Source organism: Cebus imitator, unplaced genomic scaffold (assembly GCF_001604975.1).
Source record: "Cebus imitator isolate Cc_AM_T3 unplaced genomic scaffold, Cebus_imitator-1.0 Scaffold201, whole genome shotgun sequence".
NCBI classification, from domain to species: domain Eukaryota; kingdom Metazoa; phylum Chordata; class Mammalia; order Primates; family Cebidae; genus Cebus; species Cebus imitator.
This window is the reverse complement of record NW_016107516.1, coordinates 24,598-42,207: the sequence shown is the minus strand read 5'-3', so window position 1 is coordinate 42,207 and position 17,610 is coordinate 24,598. Positions and strand designations below refer to the sequence as shown.

At 40.4% G+C, this 17,610-nt stretch overlaps 1 protein-coding gene and 1 pseudogene across 1 annotated transcript; one reads left to right on the top strand and one right to left on the bottom strand.

Moving 5' to 3' along the window:
• Nucleotides 1-1,101: 1,101 nt before the first annotated feature.
• Nucleotides 1,102-1,665, bottom strand: LOC108317351 (elongin-C-like). Its single transcript, XM_037745435.1, has one exon. The coding sequence runs from the start codon at nucleotides 1,458-1,460 to the stop codon at nucleotides 1,122-1,124; it is 339 nt and encodes a 112-aa protein (XP_037601363.1). The 5' UTR covers nucleotides 1,461-1,665; the 3' UTR covers nucleotides 1,102-1,121.
• Nucleotides 1,666-15,072: 13,407 nt separating this feature from the next.
• On the top strand, nucleotides 15,073-15,191 carry LOC119474008 (annotated as a pseudogene).
• Nucleotides 15,192-17,610: the final 2,419 nt, after the last annotated feature.

Genomic DNA, 17,610 nt, shown 5'->3' with positions numbered 1-17,610 from the left:
AAAATACAACAAATTTCTGAAACGTAATACAAAAAGATGTAAGATACTAATAATTTTTACGTTGATTATATGCTTCCATCATAATCTCAGTAATTTTTGAACATGTTGGACTCAATGAAATATGTTAAAATTGTTTCACTTATTCATTTTTACTTTTTTAATAAGGCTAGTAGAAAACTTAAAATTATATATGTGGTTTGCATTATATTTCTGTTGGATAGTGCTAATCTAAAGGATTGTGCAGGTTCAGGTTTAATGTTTTTGTAAGACTATTTCATAGGTAGTGGTGTGTTTATTCCATCTGGAAGCACATAATGGTGGGCCATCTTTTTTGTGCTGAGATTGATCAGTGGTCCAAGTATTATAGCTGGATACATCCATGTTAAGTACACCATCAGCTTTTCATCCAATGATTGAACATTTATTTTTAATATATTTGATATAATTCTATTTCCTGGTTTGTATACTGATACTTAAAAAGCCTTTCATTTATCATTTTTCCATTTAATGAAAATTCCATATGAATATTTTTTCAAATATTCTATAAATCTCTAAATATGCTTTGGACTAATGCATATGTATGTCCTAGGCCTTCATATTTACTCATCATTCACTCACTGACTTATAGCAACTTCCAGTCCTGCAAACTCCATTCATGGTAAGTGCCCTATACAGGTGTACCATTTTAAAGACTTTTATAATGTACTTTTACGGTACCTTTTCTATGTGTAGATATGTTTAGATACACGAATACTTCCCATTGTGTTATAATCACCTGCAGTATTCAGTACCTTAACATGCTATACAGGTTTGTAGCCTAGGAGCATTAGTAGTCTTGATTTTTCTTTTAAGGAAGACAATGTGCCTAGCTAAAAATACTTAATTTCCCAGCCTCTCTTGCAACTAAGGTAGTCATGCGACCAGCTGTGGACAGTGAGGTAGCATCAGAAGTTCCTAGGCTGACTATGCGTTTCTTAGTACAGAGTCAAAGCCCCATTAGGAGAAAGTGCTTCACCCCATAGCAGTTTTCCTACTGCCCCTGACCTTAAGACAGACATCCCAGTTGATTTTTATAGAATAAAATATATATTTTTTTAACAGTTTATTATAATTTATTTTATTTAACAATCTAGGAAGTTCGCAGCCATCAGCAGTTCTAGTGCAATTTCAGGTGCAATTGGGAATTCAGGAATCTCAGTGGAGCTGTTAGTGTAGCGAACCTTGTACGTAAAATACATGCATACTTTTGATAGCACATGTGAAGGTATCTCTCTAAAATTGACCTCATTGGTTTCGTTCTCAGCAAATTGACCTGGGCCACTCAGCATGGCTTTTATTGTGCCTGATGTTAATGCATGTTCTGTTTTTACAATAAATTCATGGCCATCAGATGATATCAATTTGACATACATGGCATCGGGTCCTTCACAGCCACCATAGGTTTTCTCCTCTCCATCCATTTTGTTCTTATGAAAAATTCTACTTTGCTTCCCCAGGAACTTTAGCAGTTTCTCGTCAGCCCGGCAGCCACCGCAGCTGGGTCCCCGCGTACCGCCACAGCCCCTATTCCAGGGCCGCCCCCCCCACCCCCAGCTGCAAGCTCCCGTGGGTTCCGGGGCAGTAGGAAGAATTACTTCCGCTGGGTCAGACCGCTTTCTGCGAAGCTTTTTTATAGAATAATATAACAAACCTTCAACAAACAGATAATTTCTACCTTTTGAAAAATAGTGAGGAAAAGCACTCAATTCATTTTATAAAGTTACCATACTTTTATAACAAAGCCATTAAAAAAAATAGACCAGTATTTCTTATAGAGATTTAAACATCCTAAATTAAATGTTTTGTATGTGTGTGTGTGTATGTACATTTTATATATATATATATATATATATATATATACACACACACATACATTATATATATATTCCCCACAATACCCCGTGGCCAAGATTATTTGATCCCAAGAATAACATATAATCAATTAAGATGGAAAAAGATGGTCAATGTAATACATACAGAAAATAGAAAGCACATTTGATAAACATTTATACATTCTCATATTTGTTCATTTAAGGGGAAAAAATAGTAGAATTAGTGTTGGGAGTAGCAAGTTGCTATTATATAAAATGTTCCTTTTATGGATGACATTCGAGTAGCAGAGGTGAAGGGAGTAAGAGAGCCAGCCATGCTGTTATCTGGGGGAAGAATGTTAGGAACATAGACTTTAAGATGGAAGCATGGGGAACGCTCTTCAATTTATGTAGAAACAAAGAACTAAACTCTTAGCACCTGTGGATAGAAGACAATACTCTTAACTGCAGAAAAAGTATCAAAATCTTACAAACATTAATGATGAAATTTTATTACACTACATTGTCACAACCATTCTACCTTCTATTGGACCTATGAGATGATGCAATCAGATGAGAAAGAGTGGAGGGTATAAGACTTACAAAGAAATTCCAAAGCAGATCTTACTTGCAGTCAACATATTTGACTACATAGGAAATGTAGGAGATAATCTACACAAGATAATCAGCAAGTCATTGAATGCTGCTAGATACAAGATCAATATTTAAAAAAACTGTATTTCTATATACCAGTAAGAGCAAATTACAATTGTAATAGATAATGATATATCATCAACAATGGTAATAAAACTGTAAAGTGTTTAGGAACAAATCATACCCATTAGATTAGCAAATTAAATAGTTAATTTAAAAGATTGAAAACAATGTGGATAAATGGGTACTTTTTTTAAATGGGAACTTTCATATACAGAGAATGGGAAAGTAAATTAATACAACTCTTTGGAGAATGCATTAGTCCATTTTTGTGTTGCTGTAAAGGAATACCTGAGATTGGGTAATTAACATTTTTATAAAAGAGATTTTACTTGGCTCATGTCTGTAGGCTGTACAAGAAGCATGGTGCCAGCATCTGCTTCTGGTGACAGCCTCAGGAAGCTTCTAATCGTGGCAGAAGGTGAAGTGGGAGCCAGTGCATCCTATGGTGAGAGAGGGAGCAAGAGAGATGGGGAACATCTGGTGCGGTGGCTCACGCCTGTAATCCCAGCACTTTGGGTGGCCAAGGCAGGCGGATCACTTGAGGCCTGGAGTTGTTCCAGACCAGCCTGTCCAACATGGTGAAACTCGGTCTCTACTAAAAATACAAAAATTAGCCGAGTGTGACAGCACACACTTGTAATCCCACCTACTTGGGAGGGCTAAGGCAGGAGAATCACTTGAATGGGAGGCAGAGATTGCAGTGAGCCGAGATTGTGCCACTGCACTCCAACCTGAGTGACAGAGGGGGACTCCCTCTCCAAAGAGAGATGGGAAGTGCCACACTTTTAAACAAGCGGAACTCAGAGTGGGAACCTCACTGATTACCAAGGGTATGGCACTAAGCCATTCATAAGGGATCCACCGCCATATGCATGGTTCACAATAGGGTTGGTACTCCTATGAGAATCTAATACCTCTGCTGATCTGGTAGCAGTAATGCCCACTAGCCTGCTGCTCACCTTGTGCTGTGCAGCTCCATTCCTAACAGGCCATGGACCAGAAGGGGTCTGCAGCCCAGGGATTGGGGACCCCTGTTCTAGAGAATGTTCAGCACACATGCTCAAGGATACATATACAAAATATTCATTATAGCTTTTCAAAACAAAAAGATTTGATAACAAAGTAAATGATTATCCACAGGAAAATACTATGGTTGTGTAACAGATAAAATAAATACATGAACTACACTTACATATATCAATTTATGTGATAAAAGCAAGTTTCACATAAAAAAGAATAGTGCTTAATATAAAGTCTTAAAGCATGAAATCCAATATTATATGTAACAAAACATAAAGTACAATGAAAAAGGGTAAACATTTAATGCCAGATAGGGACTTCCTCTGGGCATGGGAGGAGGAAAATGTTATAAAAGTTTAAATAAATTTGTAAAGTATCCCTCCTTTTGAAAGATCTGAAATGACCAAATGTTTATGTTTGATAAAGCTATTAGGTACAGGTATTCTTTTAAGTATTCTGAGTGTTTGATATATTTTATAACATTTTCAAAAGTGAGATGATCTTCTAAGAAGATGACATTTTTTATCTCATGGACCACATCCAGTGTTACAGAACTTAGAGCTTCTGCCCAGTGAGTACTCCGACTCTCTCTTAGTTCTCTGTCTCCCCTTTGGGACTTAGTTTGAGGTCTTATCTATGTAATCACCAGGGAAGCACAACAAAAGCCAACTATTTGTTCTCCCTGTGGCTTTGTTTTTTTCTGACATGAATTAAAACTCATGTTCTGATTTTTATCCCCATGATGTTGCTCATCAATTGATGTTATTAAACAAATACTTCAAGAACTTGGAAATTTCTCTTACATTTCCTCAGGGTGTGGTGATCATTGTGAGTGGAGAGACAGTGAGATGGGATTAGCAGCCAAGCTTTTGTTTTCTTCTTGATTGAAAGGATTTACTCCTCTTCTTAGCGTCTTACTGAATTCTTTCTTTCTTACGAACAAGTATCTCACAGCTTTTTTTTCTCTTTTCTCTCTTTTTCTAAAGCACAATTTATTGTTATCTGGTAAATCATTTTTTAACCGTCCTTTCTATGTCTGTTCCACATAGGACAACTTTACTTGTCTCATGGAACCTTTGTGTCCTCACTTCACCTTCCTTTGCAAATCTTGAGCAAGCCCCGCCCTTATCTCCACTCCTTCCATCTTGGTCTCCTAGGTGTCTTTGTCTTTATAATGTTTCAAAAGTGAAACAAATCAGTTAAGAGGACAGTAATATTTTTAATCTCTTGAAAGCCGATTTCCTTGGCCTTTCCTTTCTCCTTGTTTGGGTGGGAATAGGACAATTCTTGATTTAAAAAACTCAGAGTTTCAAGCTCAAACTCCTCTCTAAAGTTAATTCATTTCTGCGCAGTTTTATGCTCAAAAATCCTGTCCTTGATTTTTTAGGCAGCATACCTATGATTAAGCATAAACAGTGAATATCCTCTTACATACGAATCATGCTTTCCAATGTAGGTTTTCTTGCACATTGGTTTTTTTCCCCAATAGCTCTGTGAAGTAGACAGGACAGAGAGCATTGCCTTCATTTTACCCCTGAGGAAGCAGAGGCATAGAGACGTTTACTCCTTAGAGTTTGCCAGCTGAAAAGGGTGGACTTTAATTGAAGTTGATAGAAGCGGGACAGTTAGGAAATGGAAAGTCCCAGCTGTCAGGGGTTACAGACACAGTCAATTCCCTATGAAAGTGCTTTCTTCACTTGGCTTCACTCACCAGATTTCCTTGAGACAGGGGGTAGGTAAGTATGCCTGGTATCATAAAGGTTCACTCCAATACATGAACAGAAAGTATTTCAGTTCAATAAAAGCAGAGCCTGGGAGAGAAACCCAGGGGGTTTACACCTATTCTGGAAGGAGGCAGGAAACAAGCAGAGGGGAAAAGGACAGAAGGAAAGTGCGGGGGTGGGGGGAAGGAGAGTAAGTGACAAAGGAGGAAAAAGCGTGAAACGATTTGCTCCTAGTTTATTTTTATGAAAATTCTTCTTTGAAAATGAGATAAAGAAGTAATTGTTTGCATCACAAATTAACTCTTCACTTCAAAAGAGTATTCACCACAGGTGTGACACTGCAATGTGAGACTTTAGAAAAGAATGTGACTTGGGAGAGTTGGGAGATTTAAACAAAATCCTGATTATACTGTAATAAAATCCTGATTATGCTATAATAGAAAATAATTCCAATGATAAAGGGGGAGGCAGCGAAAGAAGGAGGTGGTTATATAGGGAGCCCTCTGCAGAGCTCAGGTTTTGAAAAGGACATGAACAGAAGGCAAAGGGAGGGGCTATAGATAAGCTTGAACAAAAAAGACTATCATGAACCTTCAAGAAAAGAATAAAGGAGGCTAAAGTCAGGAATCAGCTGAGCTTAACAAAAACTGCCACATGTGTACCTATGCAACAATCTTGCATGTTCTTCACATGTACCCCAAAACCTAAAATGCAATAAAATAAATAAATGGGAAAAAAAAAAAAAGCCCTAAAGGCTGCTTTACTTAGTAAGGAGAGGCACAAACACTTTTTTGTAGTGTTCATTTTGCTTCTGTCTTCTCCTAGGTGCAAAAAGTAGTTGTAACTGATATTTCTCTTAGAGAGAGTGTATTTGTGCAGAAGGAGTACACTGATGTTATCCCACTAGGGCAAGGGACAGAGATCCCCAGAGTCTCAGTCTCAAAGATAGGAGAAGACTTAGCTCCCAGGCCACATTTGAGAGAAAGATGGTGGGAAGCAAGTATAGGAGCGACTAAGCAAGGAAGATAGTGATCTACGACCCCCCTCTTCCCCATAGTGCTCAAGTCTTGTGTAATTCTTCTAAAACTTGTTAACTGCTTGGTGTGAGTGAATTTGCCACGGAACGGAAGATGACACTCAGCTTGGCTCCCTAGGGCACATGGCGAAAATGAAAGCCAACTTTCAGATTAAGGAGCCAAAGGAAAGAGACGCAAGGATATACCACCTCTTTTTTTTTTTTTTTTTTTTTTTTTTTTGAGACAGTCTTGCTCTGTCACCCAGGCTGGAGTGCAGTGGTGCAATCTTGGCTCACTACAGCCTGTGCCTCCTGGGTTCAAGAGATTCTCCTGCCTCAGCCTCCCAAGTAGCTGGGACTATAGGCATACACTCCACACCTGGCTAATTTTTGTATTTTTAGTAGAGATGGGGTTTCACCGTGTTGGCCAGGCTGGTCTTGAACTCCTGATCTCAAGCGATCCACCCGCCTCGGCCTCCCAAAGTGCTGGGATTACAGGTGTAAGCCACCCATGCCCAGTCAATTCCTTCAGTTTTGAAAGGAAGGTGCAATAAGAATTGAAGTCCCACGTAGATGAGAAAGTTAAGAAAACACGAAGCCTCTGTAAGTGGATTTAAGTTTCTAGCGCTAAGGGAACTAAATGCTAGGAAATTAAAATAATATGCAGTATCTGAGACCCTCTGTCAATAACCTGTTGGGAATTACAGCAAATGAGAAAGTTGCCTGAAGGCTGAAAGGTTTTTACAAAGGGGAACAGAATAGATTCTATCAACTAGAGATCAATAAGCAAGCCTTGACATCTATTCCACTGCAAGTGATTAATTCAAGACTAGGCCAATCGTGGTATTCCACTCACCTTGTGAGGACGGATTGCTGCTGTGATTTAATCCTGGTTAATAAGACACAAGGGGGAGTCTCCAGGGAGTACTGAGCAAAAAATGACATGAAGAGAAGAGTGGTTCTGCAGTTACTGAACATTGTTATGTCAGATATGAATCCTAGAATGGCTCCATCATTACTTATGGAGTTGGGAGGTGGGGAACCAGCTCGAGAGCGAAGCAAACCTCTGGAGTTAGCAGACAGGGGAGATGCAAAGAGCTTGATTCCCTGATGACACTGCTAAACCACTGAATCTGCCACTCTGAAGTTTAGACTTCATATAGACTTCTTCCTGAGTGGATAATATAAACCTTCTCATTGCTGAAGAAAATTTGAATCAGGGTTTTCTGATATTGGGGGCAAAGACACATTTCTAACTGATACAATGGTATATTTGGCCGAAAGAGTGTGTGATAGTCTGGGCAAGTCCTACAGAGAGCACATGACGCTGACTCTGACCCTTAGGATTCAGGCCTCAGTGTTTGATCAATAACATGACACCATTCCCTTTAATGTATTCTTCCATTTGAAGATAATTCAAATCTCAAGGGAAGTCTAAGATAGTAGCTATTGTAATTAAAATTCAGTGACATAGAAAGCTGGAATGCTAGGATAACATTCCAACAAGTCAAATAGATGATACATACAAGATCCAGCATTGGTTCCAAAAATCTGCATCCACAGCTCAAGGCCAAGAGTGGCTGCTCATGCCTATAGTCTCAGCACTTTAGGAGGCTGTGGCAGGGGGATCACTTGAGGCCAGGAGTTCGAGACCACCCCAGCTAACATAGTGAAACCCTGTCTCTACTAAAAAATACAAAAATTAGCCAGGTATGGTGGCACCCACCTTTAATCCCAGCTGTCCAGGAGGCTTAGACAGGAGAATTGTTTGAACCTGGGAGGAGGAGTTTGCAATGAGCCGAGATCGCACCACTGCACTCCAGTCTGGGTGACAGAGTAAGACTCCATCTCAAAACAAGCAAACGAACAAATGAAAACACAAAAGTTCAAGGCTTGGTTTAACAGAACTTTAGTGGAAAACACCTGAGAATTTTAGTTGAGCACATGTAGCAGATGTTATAGTCTTCGTCTATAATCTTACATCAAAACTAAGGCAGTTATTCCCCCAGCTGAGGGGAGTATTGGTGGCTTATAGCCAGTAGTGGTCAGCCAAGTCCCTGTTCTGGACTGGTCCTCAGCTGAAGAGAACCATCACTCTGAGGTTGTGCCTCCTCCCTGAAGAGAGGTACTTCTTATAACTCATTAATATGGGCATATAAAAGCCTGGTTTATATGCCTTAAGGCAGGACAAGGGCTATCCCAGATCCAGAGACCCATATGGGATCTGCCAAAGTCCTTGTTACAACTGACTCAGAGTCCCATTCCTCTTCTGCCCAGTCTTTCTTTATCCTACATGAGTGTTGATCCTCAAGTTCCAATGAACTTTCTGCATGTGAATCTCCAACTCAAGAGTTTGTGTTTGTTAGGGACCCATGTCATCATGGACCTCCTGTTAGAGTGAGATCATATGGGAACCAGGTAGTACATGTAACACTGGCTTGGTGTGACTCAGGGTGGGTCATTTTCTTAGTTCCCAAATGTGTAGATTCCAATTTGTAATTGGAATGGACATATGTGGCAGTTGGCTAAACCATCGTTGTGTGCTTGACTATGGAGAACTAGTGTAATGGGGAAGGCCAAGTGGGAGCTTCTGAAACTTCCCCTGAAGGCAAGATAGTAAATTTTTAAAATGGGGGTAGGTGGGATGACAGAAATGAGAGTGACCCTTGAAGATCTAAGGAATGCAGGGTTGAGGCCGGGCATGGTGGCTCATGCCTGTAATCCAAGTACTTTGGAGGCCAAAGCGGGCGGATCACCTGAGGTCGGGAGTTCAAGACCAGCCTGACCAACATGGTGAAACCCCGTCTTTAAAAAAATACATACATACATACATATATATATAAAATAAATAAATAAAAAGTTTAAAAAAAAAGAATGCAGGGTTGATGGCTTCCACTAAAGCATCAGTCTGTCCCCTCCAAACCCTGGAGGATGACAGTAGACTGCCACACAGTCAACTAAGTGGTAGCCCCTAATTGCAACTGTGGTGTGAGATGTGATGTCTTTAACATGGTCTCAAGTATGTACTATGAGGCCACTAATCTTGTGTGTTTATGTGTTCATTCCCATCCCTGTTAGTAAGGAAGAGCAGAAACATGTTCCCTTGGGAAGAACAAAAGTTTACATTTACCGTCTTGCCTCAGGACTATACAGATTCTCCCATCTGTTGACATAACATAGTCCAAAGGAACCTGGACCACATGGACATTTTGCAGAACTTCTAATTAGTTTGCTACATCAGTAACATGTTAGTCAGACCAAGTGAACAACCGTGGCTAGTGTTTTGGAAGCCTTGGCTAGACACATATACTCAAAAAGGTGGGAGATTTAAAAAAATACTATAAAGATTCAGATAGACTTTCCACATTAGTAAAATTTTTAGAGGTCCACTAGGCTGGGGTATGCGGAGACATGAACTTCAAAGTAAAGGACAAATTATTGTAACTTGTGTTTCCCATAACGAAGAAGGAAACCCAGTACCCAATAAGAATCTTCTGGTTCGGAAAGCAGCACATTTCACACTCAGGGCTCCAGCACATACACCAGCTGAAACATGAGTCTACCAGATTTGGAGAGAGACCAAAGCAGGAAAAGGCTCTGCAGCAGGACCAGGCAGTAGTGCAAGCTGCTCTGTCATACGATGATTTGGGTCACATGATGTGGTAGAGCCTACAGTATAGGTGGTATCATTGATAGAAAAATGCCGTGTACATTTTATGGCAGGCCTCAATAGGAAAACACAAATAGACCCTTAGGATTTGGAAGCAAGACAAGCTATTTGGAGCAGACAACTATAAGTTTAGATAAACACTCCTGGTGCCCTACTGGTTCCTGGTAGGAACAGAACACCCAGCTATGGGATGCCAAGTGTCCACGTAGCCAGCTGTGCATTGCAAGTTCTGACAGACCCCCCAGATCATGAAGTCAGGCAGGCCTACCAACAATTGTAAGGAAGGCAATGGTACATTTGGGATCAGGCATTAGCAGAGCCAGAGAGCTCAAATAAATTACACAAGTATGTGGCCCAGACCCCTAGGTTATCCACCACATTTGCAATAATGCCTCACCCTTAGCTCACACTTATGGCAGCATGAAGTGAGGATAAAAGCTGAGTTTGATTTATGCATAGGTAAGATTGGAATGCAGTAGCAAGCTAATATAAAACAGGGCTACATCCTCAGGGTGTCCCAGAAAAATAGGGATGAGGGAAATTCTTCCTAATGGATAAAACATCAGACACTGCCTTTGTCAAGAGAAATACTCTGAGATAAGACTATGTATCACTTATAGGCAGTAGTGAATGACTTGGACAGTTGACTCTACACAACCTGGAAAATAGAATGTCTTAGCCAGTTGATGTCAGCCAGCTCCTATCAGTGCTGGCACAATAGGTGCTTTAATGGACCATGGGTAGGGAATGGAGACGCCATCTGTTTTTTTAAGTGGAGTTTCACCCTTGTCGCCCAAGCTGGTATGTAGTGGCACCATCTCGGCTCTCTGCAACCCCTGCCTCCCGAGTTCAAGTGATTCTCCTCTCTCAGCCTTCCGAGTAGCTGGGATTACAGGGGCCTACCACCATGCCCTGCTAAGTTTTGTATTTTTAGTAGAGATGGGGGTTTCACTAGGTTGGCCAGGCTGGTCTCAAACTTCTAACCTCAGGTGATCTGCCCGCCATGGCCTCCCAAAGTGCTGGGATTACAGGTGTCAACCACCATGCCTGGCCTAATTGACGTCCTTAATTAGGAGACGACAGCTCTTCTCTTACATAATGGAGACAGAAAAGAATATTTCCTTGCCTAATTTTGATGGCAAATGGATAAGTACAACAACCATGACTGAGAAGCAGTGGTGGTGATGGAAGCTCTTTATAGGCCCAACAACACAGGCTCTCACTTGCTAAGGTTGATCTTATTGCTGCCACTGCTGAAGATCCAGCCTGCCAACAACAGATACCATCACTGAGTCCCCAGTATGGCTCCATCCCTCAAGAAGACCAACTAGCTTCTTAATGACAAATTTATTACAATGGGTCCTTTCCACCCTGTGATTCCACTCTATAATTTTGATACAAACGGACACTTCCCTTTCCTTTTCATACAACTTCAGCTAGACTGTGCCTATGTAGCATTTGATCCACTGAAACAGGATTCTGCCAGACATTGCATCAGACCAAAGTAACTGCTTACGCTAATGGAAGTATGGCTGTGTGGACACGACAATGTGATCCACTGTTCCTGTTACACACCACACCTCTTGAAGTTTCCAGCCTAATGGAATGTAGAACAGCTTTTTAAATGCACATCTGAGGCATCAGCTTGGAGATGATACTTTCCAATGATGAGATATCAGCTTTCAGACAACAGTACACATTCTAAATCAATGACCATTGTATGTGCTGACCCAATCAATAGAATACATGGATCTAGAAAATAAGCTTTCTCATGTCTTTTCATATGAAGACAGTAATCCTATCATATAAGGGCCCCACTCTTATGATGATCTCATTTAATCTTTTTTTTTTTTTTTTGAGACAGTCTCACTCACTGCAACCTCTGCCTCCTGGGTTGAAGTGATTCTCCTGCCTCAGCCTCCTGAATAACTGGGATTACAGGCACCTGCCACCATGCCCAGCTAATTTTTGTATTTTTAGTACAGATGGGTTTTCACCATATTGGCCAGGGTGATCTTGAACTCCTGACCTCATGTTCCACCTGCCTTGGACTCCCGAAATGCTGGGATTACAGGGGGTGGACCACCATGCCCGGCAATGATCTCATTTAATTTTGATAACTTTCTTATAGATCTTAACTCCAAATATAGTCACATTGGGGGTTATGGATTCAACATATGAATTTTGGAAGGCTCTTCTTTCTCCATGGATTATCTTTGTTGAAAATCAATTGACCATAAATATAAGGATTTGTTTTGGTCTCTCAATTCTGTCCCATTAGTCTATAGTCTTCTTACTGCAAATACTATACTGTTGATAACTGCAGCTTTATAGTTAGTATTGAAGGAGTAAACATTCTCCAACTCCTTTCTTCCCACCCTTGGAAAGCCATCAATCCTTTTTCTGTCTCTATAGATTTACCTATTCTAGATATTTTTCCTTTTAAATAGGATTTTTGGCTATTCTAGGTCTTTTGTACTTCTATGTAAATTTTACAATCTGCTTGTCAGTTTGTGATTTTAAAAAAAGGCTGGTGGAATTTTGAGAGGGATTGCGTTGTCTATATATCAATTTGCAGAAAGCTGCCATCCTAACATATTGAGTTTTCAAATCTCAGAACATAGAATGTTAGAGGCCCCTGTTCTTTTTTAATTTTAAATTTCTTTTCATAATTTTAACATTTTTCTATTGAGGTAAAATTCATATAAATAAAATTAACTATTTTAAAGCGAACAATTCAGTGGCATTTATTATGTTCACAATATTGTACAACAACTACCTCTATCTAATTCCAAAATATTTTCATCACCACAAAAGAAAACTGTGTAGCCATCAGTTACTCCTCTTTCCTTTTCTCTCATCCTTGGACACTACCAATTTTCTTTTTGTCTCTATGGATTTACCTGTTACCTCTGAATATTTCATATAAATGAAGTCATACAATATGTGACCTTTGTGTCTGACTTCTTTCATTAGCACAGTGTTTTCAAGGTTCATTCACATTGTGGCATGTATCAACTTCATTCCTTTTGATGGCTGAGTGATATCCCATTGTATGTATATACCACAATTTGTTTATCCATTGATGAATATTTGAGTTATTTCTGTCTTTTGGCTATTGTGAATAGTGCTTCTATGAATATTTGTGTAGAGGGACTCATTTGAATACCTGTTTTAAATTATTTGTGGTATATAACTAGAAGTGGAATTGGTGGGTCATACAGTAATGCTATGTTTAATCTTTTGAGGTAAAGGTCCTTGTTCCCATATGTCTTCTAGGGCATAAAAATCCGATTAAGTTCTAAGTTATGGCTTCCATCTCATGCCAGGAGACAAAGAGCCAAGTGGTGCATCATGGAAAGGATAATTACATCTTGATCTTCAGGCAAAGGTAGGAATGTACAGTGGGAACATGGAAGAATGCATTTTGTACTTGGATGATTCACTGAGGTGTCTCTTTACAACTCATTGTCTAATTTTGATGGTAAATGGATAAATGCAGCAACCATAGCTTGAGAAAATCACCATGTCTCTCAGAGTCACTCTGCCACTGTGATGGCTAATTTAGCTGTCAACTAGAATGAATTCAGGGATACCCAGATGGCTGATGAAGTATTATTTCTGGTATGTCTGTGAAGGTATTTCTGGAAGAGACTGGCATTTGAATCAGTAGTAAGGAAGATTCCTTTTTACCCAATGTGGGCGGGAACCAGCCAATCAAATGGGATCCAGAGAGAACAAAAAGGCCAAAGAAAGGTGAATTTGCTTGCTTTCTCTTCTGAAGCTGGGACACCCATATTCTCCTGTCCTTGGACATCCGAACTCCAGGTTCTCTGGCCTTCAAACTACGAGATTGCAGCTGTGGTTTCTTAGGTTCTCAGGCCTTGGGCTTTAGGCCCAGTTACACCATCAGCTCTCTTGATTCTCAGGCCTTTGAACTTGGACTGAGTGAAGCTACCAGCTTCCCTGCTTTTACAATTTACAGACGGTGTATTGTGGAACTTCTTAGCCTCCATAATTGTGTGAACCAATTTCCATTATAAATTCCCTCTCACGTATCTATATCTACACATATCCTATTGGTTCTGTTTCTCTAGAAAACCCTGACTAATGCAGCCACCTAGACCAGTAGAGTGCTAGTCAATAGTGAGGAGAATTGGGAATATAGATAGTAGAAAGGGTGATGATGAGAATGACTTTGGCTCTGAGACCAGCTGCTGTGACAGAGACTACAGTTTGTCCCACTAACCTTCCCCAGGAAGAGATACCAGCTAGATTCCTGCTAAAGCTGTTTCTAGCATTTATTATTGAAGAAACTAGAGCCAAGTGGCATAAAGGTAGACTATAGTGGATGCTGTGATGCGCTACCAAGATCTTACTGAGGAATTTGTTTCGCCAGTTGTTGGGAGTGTTGACAGCCGGAGGCTTTCAGTTGAAGAGAGCTTCTTTGTCTAAGCATGCCTTCTGCCAGAGGCAGCCCCCATTTAAAGACTGTCTGGGGTCATAAATGCCCTGCCCTCTACAGAGCTCCCTATGGGATTGTCTGAGTTCTTTGTGTGACTGCATTATAGTACAACTCTTCCTTGTGCTGAAATCTACTTTCTTCACTCCCCTATAGGTGTTGATCCCTAAGGCATACCTCATTAAACTTATCCATTCTGCATGCAAATCTTCTCAGAGTTTCAATGAGACCTAAAAAGTCAATGCAATTTGAGTTGGGTCATTAAAAATTGAATATTATAATCACAAGAAATAATGAGTTCATGGCACTCTGAACCGGTTATACATTTAGAGGATTCTTTTCTATTTGGGGTCTAGTATTTTAAGACAAACTAATAACATGGCTACATCCACAGGAAAGTAACCAAGATGGATAGCATAACAAAATATTACATGAAGTAGAGATAAAGCAATGGAAGCTTTGGAGAACTGTTTTAATCCCACAGATTGTCACGAGGAGGAAAGAATAGAGATTTCTGTGCTAGAGGAGCAAATAGTAGAAACCAAAAGGTGGATTTTATAAGGCAGCAGATTTTGGCCTAATGAAGAGAGGAATTTTCTAAAGGATGGCCTGTCGTCTATGGCCATACCACTCTGAGCGCGCCTGATCTCGTCTGATCTCAGAAGCTAAGCAGGGTCCGGCCTGGTTAGTACTTGGATAGGAGACTGCCTGGGAATACTGGGTGTTGTAGGCTTTAAAAAAAAAAAAAAAGGATGACCTGTCATATGTCTTAGGAACAAGTGAGCCAGCTTCTTAGTACAGCTAGATGATCAGGGGTCAGAGATGTTCTAGAGAGAATTTCTGAAATTACTAGGGGACCAGGCTCAAGTCTCTTCCAACTCTCAAATCCCGTGATTGTAGGTTGTGAAAAATTACAGGCTTCTTGAGAGTCTTTTATATGAAGTCTCATGGAATCTGTCCATGCATAATACAAGACTCAATTCTATCAGTTTTTCTTAAAGAGAAAAAATACTGCCCATCACCATTAGTCTGAACTGGTGCTGCGTAAAATAGGGTAAATACATGATATTCCTTTTTAGCTTTCCCCAACTTCAATGAGTTTGCTATTAAATTCCTTTTTTAAGACACAGAGAAGCAACAGGTTGTCTTTGAGCAGGTTTAACTTTTATTAGTAAACATATTTACAGGTTTTTAGGGCTCAGAAGATAATTCATGTCCTTCTAGAATTATTTTTAGCCTCTTATCATAGCCTTAGAAATCCAGACTTCCTATGTTTACCGATAAGAAAGTTGAGCTTTAGTAAGTTTACAGGCTTGACCCAGGCCATCAAAAGGACTACATGCCAGTGCTGGCAGCTGACATCTTGTGTTCTGAATGAAATAGCCTTTGCACATTTCCCCTAGTCATCCAAATTCCAAGTTCTCTTGCCTGCCATACCACCCTCACTATATTTTAGGGGTTGAATTGTATCTGCCAAAAAGATTTGCTGAGGTCCTAATGCCTGGTCTTTGATCCTGTGCTGAAATAGGGACTTTGCAGAGGTAATCAAATCAAGATAAGGTCATATTGGATTAGGGTAGGCCCTCATGATTAGCCTCCAGACGGTGAGAGAATAAGTTTCTGTTGTTTTAAGCCACCCAGTTTGTGGCACTTTGTTAGGGCAACCCTAAGAAACAAATACACCATATCCAAAGTGCTTCTCCTAGGCAGGAAGAGAGGGAGTAAGAGGAAGGGGTGTCAGGCTCGGATATCGTAAGCGACAAACAAGGAAAGTCTTGAAGAATAGATGTGTTCTGCTCCTCATTTTCTGGCCAGAAGAGGAACAGAGTACCCAAGGTAGCCTTTAGCAAGCATCTGCCCTCATCAGCCTGGGTATTAGAGCATAACATACTTGTGCACTGGACTGTGTAAGCAGAAGGTGCTCTGTTAGGTACTGTTCATTTTTCTGAAAATCAGACTACAAAGTCAACCAAGTATCCTGGGCATGTATAGGGAATAAACGACAAGAGAAAAATCTGATTTTATGTGAGAGGTTGAAAACACTATGCCACGTAAATAGGCTCTGGGTGGGCTGTGAACTAGACAGACATGATAGGAATAGCTGCTTAGGGTGAAAATGATCATAACAAGAGTACCAATGATAATAATAATGTCTTACATTTGTTAGGGCTTTGCAGTTAACAAAACACTTCTACTATGGTTTGAATGTTTGTGTCCCCTCCATAAGTCTCGTTGAAACTTATCTCCAATGCAACAGTATTAAGAGGTGGGACCTTCAGGAAGTAATTAGGCCATGAGGGCTTTGCCTAATGGATTAGTATTTTATAAAAGGGCTACAGGGATCTACCTATGCCTTTCACTCTCTGCCTTTTTAGCATGTGAGGACACAGTGTTTATCCCCTCAGAAGGATTCAGTAACAAGGTGCCCTCTTAAAAGCAAAGACCAGGCCCTCACCAGACACTGAACCTGAACCCACCTTGATCTTAGATTTCCCAGCCTCCAGAACTGTGAGAAAATAAACTTCCATGATTTATACATTTCCCAGTCTGTAGTATTTTGTTACAGCAGCAGGAATAGACTAAGACAGATTTTTATCTAATCTTCAAACATTCTAGTAAGGAAGATAGGGCCTTTAGGTCACCATTTTACTCACGAGGAAACTGAGGCTCATAGAGGTTAAACCACTTGCCCAAAGTAACTTGTCTGTGCTAGCACTAGAATGCCAGTCTTTGACTCATTTCTGTTCATTTTCTTTCCCACAAGGAGGTCAGAACCATGCTGGGTTCAGCCCAGCTCCCTCTCTGGGACACCACATGTATCCTCAGAGTCCTATAGCCACCACTCCCTCCTCTCAGTGCCCTGTAGGCTATACACAAAGCAGGGAGTCAATGCAGAATAATGGAGATGGGATGATTAATTGAGGTGAGGGTAGGTGGAGCAAGAGGTCCCAGGTCTTGTGCTTGGCATGAACTTTCGTTTCCGCCTCTGCTAATGTGTGCTACAGAAAGCCAAGCTGACACTGGCATCACCTGCACTGAGTCTCTGTGTCATGAGGTAGTCATGGAAACTCATTCCTTTCCCAAGCTAATGAGGAGACAATTAGGTAGAAAGGAAGAATTGAGTTAATTGCCTGTCATCCCCTCTCCGCTCT

What these genes read in the sequence shown, in the direction of transcription:
- LOC108317351 (XM_037745435.1), bottom strand. Translation starts at nt 1,460, where the DNA reads ATGGATGGAGAGGAGAAAACCTATGGTGGCTGTGAAGGACCCGATGCC.